Here is a 7500-nt window from a genome sequence, read left to right on the forward strand (position 1 = left end):
CCCCCTCCCTTCCCTCCCTCTCTCCATCCTCTCCATCCCCTCCATCCCCTCCCTTCCCTCCCTCCCTCCTTCCACCCCATCCATCCCCCCTCCCCCCTCCTTCCTTCCTCCCCTCCCTTCCTTAATCCGCAGTGGTGAAAACCCGCGTCAAGAAGCAGCGCAAGAACAAGGTCATCTGCAAGAAGGCGCGAGTGTACAAATCGGAGGATTCGGAGGAGGCGCGGCAGGCACTCCGCCGGCCGCGCTTCTCTCTGACGGGGTCGGCCGGTTGCTGCCAGATCCAGGCGTCGCGCACGGCCTACCTCATCATGGCCAGGCGGAAGGGACAGGAGCTCGTGCCGACGTTTGTCATGCCCTTCAGGAAGTCCAAGGTGAGGCGACGTGGTGCTTCGTAGAGAGGGGAGAGGTAGAGGTAGTTTTTTCTTCTTTCTTTCTTTCTTTCTTTTTTATCTTTAGGTATCATTTGCTGGAGTTGTTTCCTTCTTCTTTCTTTCTTTCTTTCTTTTATCTTTAGTTATCATTTGCTGGAGTTGTTTCCTTCTTCTTTCTTTCTTTCTTTTATCTTTAGGTATCATTTATTGTTTTTTCTTTCATTCGGTCTTTTAGGAAGTGTGGGGTAGGGTTAGGGCTTTCTATTTTTATATAGTGTGGTTCCGTGGTTCGTCTGTGGCTACGTGAGTGTAAGGCAGTGGTTCCCAACAGGAGGGACTCGGCCAAAGGGGGGGGGGGGGGGCTACCAGGAGGTCGTGAAGCCTAGGAGGGAAATATTGTAAGCCAATTTACTATATCAGGAATGTAATATAATTCCAAGAAATAGGGTGTCACAATTAGGCAAATAGACTGCTAAATTTACACCCCTTTACCTTAAAATATTTACTTGAAACTTGTGTAACAGTAAGGTAAATAGACCGCTAAGTTTGCACTTTGCTTAACCTTAATATAGTTACTTGAAACCTGTACAAAAATAAGGTAAATATCCCGCTAAATGTACTCTTCCCTCTACTTTAAAATAGCCACATGATACATATAAATGGATTATCTGAGGGAGGTGCAGATGTGTAGGAGGTTTGAGGAAGGGATCGCGAGTGTAAAGAGCTTGGGATCAGCTGGCCGGTCAGGAGGGAGGTCTTGAAGCGGCGGCGATGGCTCTCGGCGGCTTTGGCATTTCCTCGCTTCTCTGTCGGGAAGTGAGGGAAACGGAGGTCGATCTTTATTCTTGTGTACTTATTTCGATCTTTATTCTTGTTTACTTATTTCGATCTTTATTCTTGTTTACTTATTTCGCGGTTCATGAGAGTTGTCTGTCTGGTTGTATGATGCGTATCAGGATTCCGTGTCTGTTTCTGGTGGCGGTTTTGTCTTTTCTTGTGTGGTGGTTAGGAGGAGGGAGAGGGAAAGAGCGAGTGAGAGAAAGGACGAGAGATAGACACAGGGAAAGAGCGAGTGAGAGAAATGACGAGAGAGAGACATAGGGAAAGGATGAGAGAAATAAGATTCAGCCACGGCCACAAATGATATAAAATCGAGAGCAGACAAAACCCAAATAACCTGACTCCATTCCCGCCCCGCAGCCCCTCCGCATGGCGCTGAAGAAGTTCCGCGGCCTCGACTGCTCGGACCCGCAGTTCATCAACGGCGGCCTCGACATCCCGACGCTGAGCCAGGAGCCGCCCCAGCGCAGCCCGCGCCCCAGCAAGAGACCCGGGAAGGGCCGCAGGAAGCCCAAGGGCCGCCGAGGGCGCAAGAGGGGTCGCGTGCCCCGCCCCCCGCCCTCCTCTCCCCCCGAGGGCGCGGACGGCGTCATGGGGCCGGCGCTGCCCTCGCCCGCCTCGTACCCCACCCTGGCCATGGCCACGCCCCCTCCGCCGTCGCCCCCGCCGTCGCCCGTGCTGGAGAGCGACCAGAGCCTGCGCTTCCTGCAGGAGAACGAGCTGGAGGGCCACACGCCGCCCTCCATCGACCCCCCGACGCAGCACAACGACGCGGAGGCGCAGGACGACGGCGACGGCGACGCGGAGGAGGGCGAGGACGGCGCCGCGGAGGGACCCGGCGAGAAGCGGCGCGGGCGGAAGCGCGGGCGGCGGCAGCGGAACAAGGCGACGAGGAGAGACAGACGCAAGAAGGGGCGGGGCGGCGACGAGGAGGAGGAGGAGGAGGCGACCGCGGAACCCTGAGGAGGAGGGGGAGGAGAGGGGAGGAAGGAGGGAGCAGAAACGGAGAGATGGAGAAGAAGAAAGAGACAGAGAGGTTAAAACAGAGAAAAAAATCGACCCGACGGCCAGTAAACCCAGTGACAGCCTTTGATTATTATCTTTAGTTGTTTCTTTTTTTATTTTTTCCTTGTTTCGAGTGATTATTTATCTTGCTGATCATTTTAATTCGCTCTGTTGTCATTATTGTGCCATGATCTTTTGTTTGTTTTTAGAGGTCTTATCCAGATGTTTCAAAATTAATTTTGTTTTACATTTACGAAAAAACATGTAAAAAAATAAATCACAGAAACTGGGCGACGGAAAAGAAGAGAGAAAATAAGTGAATAGACAATAGATGTACAGCATGTGACGTATAAAATGTAGATAGGCCTAGGGATAGCGTGTCTAAAAGATGTTCTTTTATTTCAGTAATGTCTTTTTGGATTCCTTTTTTTTTTCTCAAAATAAACCACGCATAATTTCTCAGCCAATAATACTTCATACAAAGCTCTTTCACACATATTCATAGTGTATGTTGTGACTTTTTTGTAAAGGTGTGGCAAGTGACCTATAGCAGGGGTCATGCGTGTAAACTCTTTATATTTAAAAAAAGATATTGTAAAAAAATGACCTTTCTAAAGACTCAATCGGTCTTTTTTTATTAATTGACTGACCGAAATGAGTGATCTAAAAAAAAAAGTAGGATTAACTTAATTAAAAGGAGGTAATAATTACGGTATATTATATTCACGCTAGCTGTGTGAGGTAAAGTATAATTCATAGCTCATTGTCGTGTGCATTTCCCTTGTCTAACTTCTCCTATTTTATTCCTATTTCATTTTCTCTTATACTCATCTTCTGTTTCTATCTTTCATCATCATAGAACAACTCAAAATGATTTCCTTTTTTTCCACTGAGGATTTTTTTAGATACTTTTTTGTGTGATAATAAAAGATAAGAAGTATTGTAGACGTAACAATGTCATTGCAGATAACTGTGTTTTCGGGTATTACACGAAGAAAGAATCCTTTTTGAATGTGTAGTTATTATTGGATACTCTAAGGATTAACTCGTAGGTTATAAATGGAAAAGGATGTTTTTATTAAGCCGGCAAAGTCACTGATTGGGTATCTGCTCATATGACGTCAGAGTTCCCTGATTGGTTGATGGGAAGCTCGCTTGCGTCATCGTTGTTACCGGTTTCGATTGGTCGATGAGGGAGGCTCGTGTCGCGTTCTGATTGGCTGTAAAAGGTTGATTATCTATACCAGTCTCCGATTGGCTACGGAAGATAATTATAGCTGATTTAGAATCTAGTAATATATGAAATTAACCTGAGATCTAAAAATAGCTCATAGAATATTTTGTAAACGATAAACGAATAATAAATTAGGAATTATGTATACATAGATATACATGCGAACATATATACACAAAAATAGATTTAAGATTAGCAATGGCGATCATTTTTTTGCAAGACGAAAGACGCTCTCTTATCAGCCAATCACAAGCCAGCAACGAAAAATGCCGGTCAATTAACTAAAGAAGAAAAAAAATACAAGAAATACGTAAAAAATTAGATAAAATAAAATCCTGTTTTTTATATATATATGCATCCAAGTTTTACACAATGTCCATATTCCAAAAAGAAAACAAAAACACCGACAAACACGTTTTGAAATTGAATAAACTGAACAACCGTTTTTTTTAGAAGACTCAAGGTTAAATATCGAGTAAAAGAATATAGGAAAATGGTCTTTATAGCATGTCAGATCTATTTCCAAAAGGTTTTAAGACACCCATCAATCATTTCTTTTCTTAAGTCATTCTAAAAATACATTGATAAAGGGGGGGGAGAGCTCCTCATAAGTCATAAGTCATTGTTTAAGTGTAAGTTGGTCTCTGTTAGATATAGGTCAATAAAAATAATTCCCAAATGGTGTTTTATTTCACTCATTTTGAAAATATTTTGGAGGATTTTTTTGACTTTGTTGGTTATGAAAAATTACGTTATTATCATTTTATCTATTATTGTTATGAATTATAGTTATGATAAAGATAACAATAATTGTTTGTTTTTATTATCTTGTCATTTTATTATTGTTATTACCATTATAACTGTTGTAGCTATTTTTTTTCCTTTTATTCTATATATCATTATGAATTATAATTATGATAATGATAGCAACAATTATGATAGTTATTACCATCATTTATCACTGTTTTACCATCATTACTGTTCTAGCTATTTTTTCTTATTATCAATATCAGTGCATTGGCTTTTAATGATAATTGTTATCGTCATTATCATAATCAGTGTGATATTTTTTTCTGTTATTTATTGCCATTACTAACCCATTACAATTATGAGATTATCATAGTATCTTGTATTATGTACTATTATTATTTTTATTGATATAATTATCATAACTATTACTATTATTTTGATTATTGTTAGAAGTAGTAGTAATATTATTAATATTGTTATCATTATTATTGTTGTTCTTGTTGCTGTTGCTGTTATTGTTATTACTATTATTATCATCATCATCATCATTACCATAATCATTATTTCTATTATTGTCATCATTAATATTAGCAAAAGTAATAGTAGTATTGTTATTATTGTCATTATTATTTGTGGTGTTGTTATTGTCCTTATTGCCGTTGCTGTTGTTATTATTTTTTATTATCATTGTTACTATTATTATTATTATCATCATCATCATCATCATTATTATCACTATATCACTATATTATTTTTTTATTATTGTTGTTATTATCATTATTATTATTATCATAGTTACTATTTTAATTATCATTATTATCATCATTGTTACTAATATTATTATTATTGTTTTGTTATTGTTATTATCATTTCTGTTATTGTTATTATTATTATTATTATTATTATTATTATTATTATTATTATTATTATTATTATTATTATTATTATTATTATCATTATTATTATTATTATCAGCATTATTATTATTATCACCATGATCATTATTACTACTATTACTACTATCAATATTATGATTATCATCATTATCATTGCTATAATCATCATTACCATTATTAACATTATCATCATTAGCATTATTATCAACATTAGCATTATTGTCATTATTATTACTGTTATGATTATTATCATCATTATTATTATCATTATCATTATTCTATCATCATCATTTTTAGCATTTCAAAACCATCATTATTGCTATTATCATTATTACGATTGTTGTTGTTTTGTTATTATCTTTATCATTATCGTTATTGGCATAATCATCATTATCATTGTTAATGAAACTATCATCATTATTATTACTACTACTACTTTTATTGCCATCATTAATATTTTGATATTATTTTTTCTATTATCCCTGTCATTATTATCCCTTTTGTTATTTTCATTATACCATAAGTACCACTATCATTATCATAATTCAATATTATCATTATTATTATTATCATTGGTATCATTGTTATCATAATTATTATTTTTGATATTATCATTATTATTTTTATCATCGTTATGAGTATTATTGTCATTTTTGTTATTATTATAATGAGTATCATTGACGCTTTTTTATCAATATTTTCATTGTTATTTTTATGATTATTACTATCATTATCATTATTTTTGCTGTTTTTCATATTCATTTTTATGATTAATATCATATTTTTTTACTATAATTAGTATTACTGTTATCATCATTATTTTTATTACGTTATTTTCAATATCATTTTTTATCATCATTATCACTATCATTATGTTATGATTGTTTTTATTTTTCTATTTATATTTTTGTATTATTATCAATATATATTTTTTCATTATCATCATCATTATTATTTTTTTTTTTTTTTTTGGTGTTGTTACCATTATTTTCATTATTTTTTATTATTATTATTTTTCATTATTAATATCATTATCATTATTATTACTATCATTATTATTGTTACTATCATCATTATCGCTATTATTATCATTAATACTATCATTAATATTACTAACTTTATCATTGCTATTGATGCTATAACTATTATTATTATTATTATTATTATTATTATTATTATCATTATCATTATCATTATCATTATCATTATCATTATCATTATCATTATCATTATCATTATTATTATTATTATTATTATTATTATTATTATTATTATTATTATTATTATTATTATTATCATTACTAAAATTGTTATGATTATCATCATTATTATTATTGCTATTATCATTACTATCATTATCATTACTATTATTTTTATTGTCATTGTTTGATAACGATAATAACTGTTATTATTACTATCATTATTATCATTATTATTATTATTATTATTGTCATTATTATTATAATAATAATTATTATTATTATTGTTATTATTATTATCTTTATTATCACTATTATTATTATTATTATTATTATTATTATTATTATTATTATTATTATTATTATTATTATTATTATTATTATTATTATTATTATTAATGTTATTATTATTATTATCATCATCATCATCCTCATCCTCATCATTATCCTTATTTCTACCACTATTAATATTGTTACAACCATCATCACTACTTGATTTGCTATTACCATTTACATTGATTTTATTGCCAATGATGATGACAATGGCGCTGAATGTAAGAATAACAATAACAACCAGATAAATGATGATTATAATAATAATAGCAACATTAATAATCATCATCATCATCAGCAGCAGCATTGTTATTATTTTTCATCATTACCATCATTATCAATATTATCAATATTATCGTGATAACCATAACAGTAGTAGTAATAACATGGATGTTAACAATGAGAACCAAAATAACAATTTTACTTATTTCAATACTAATAACGATAATGATAATAATCATAATCATAATGATCATAATAAAAATAAGAGCATTTATAACAATGATTATAACAATAATAATGAAAAAATTATAACAGTAATAATGATGATAATAATGATGATGATGATGATGATACTAATGATAATAATAGTAATAATAATAATAATAATAATAATAATAATAATAATGATAATAATGATAATAATAATAATAATAATAATAATAATAATAATAATAATAATAATAATAATAATAATAATAATAATAATAATAATAATAATAATAATAATGATAATAATAATAATAATAATAATAATAATAATGGTAATAATGATAAAATGGCAATAATGATAATCATAATAGCATTGATGATAGCAATGATAACTTGAATAATTATGATGATGATAATAACAATGATAACAATAATGATGA

General features: G+C 32.5%; 1 protein-coding gene across 5 annotated transcripts in view; it reads left to right on the forward strand.

Moving 5' to 3' along the window:
- Positions 1-4129, forward strand: part of LOC113814963 (secreted frizzled-related protein 5) — a 157478-nt gene extending 153349 nt beyond the window's left edge. For all 5 annotated transcript variants that reach the window (XM_070143701.1, XM_070143703.1, XM_070143702.1 and 2 more), the window contains 2 exons: positions 133-371; positions 1572-4129. In XM_070143701.1, the coding sequence (XP_069999802.1) occupies positions 133-371; positions 1572-2174 (842 nt within the window). In that variant the 3' untranslated portion in view covers positions 2175-4129. The remainder of the gene's footprint in view (positions 1-132; positions 372-1571) is intronic.
- Positions 4130-7500: the final 3371 nt, after the last annotated feature.

Source organism: Penaeus vannamei, chromosome 31, assembly GCF_042767895.1.
Source record: "Penaeus vannamei isolate JL-2024 chromosome 31, ASM4276789v1, whole genome shotgun sequence".
Lineage (NCBI taxonomy): Eukaryota > Metazoa > Arthropoda > Malacostraca > Decapoda > Penaeidae > Penaeus > Penaeus vannamei.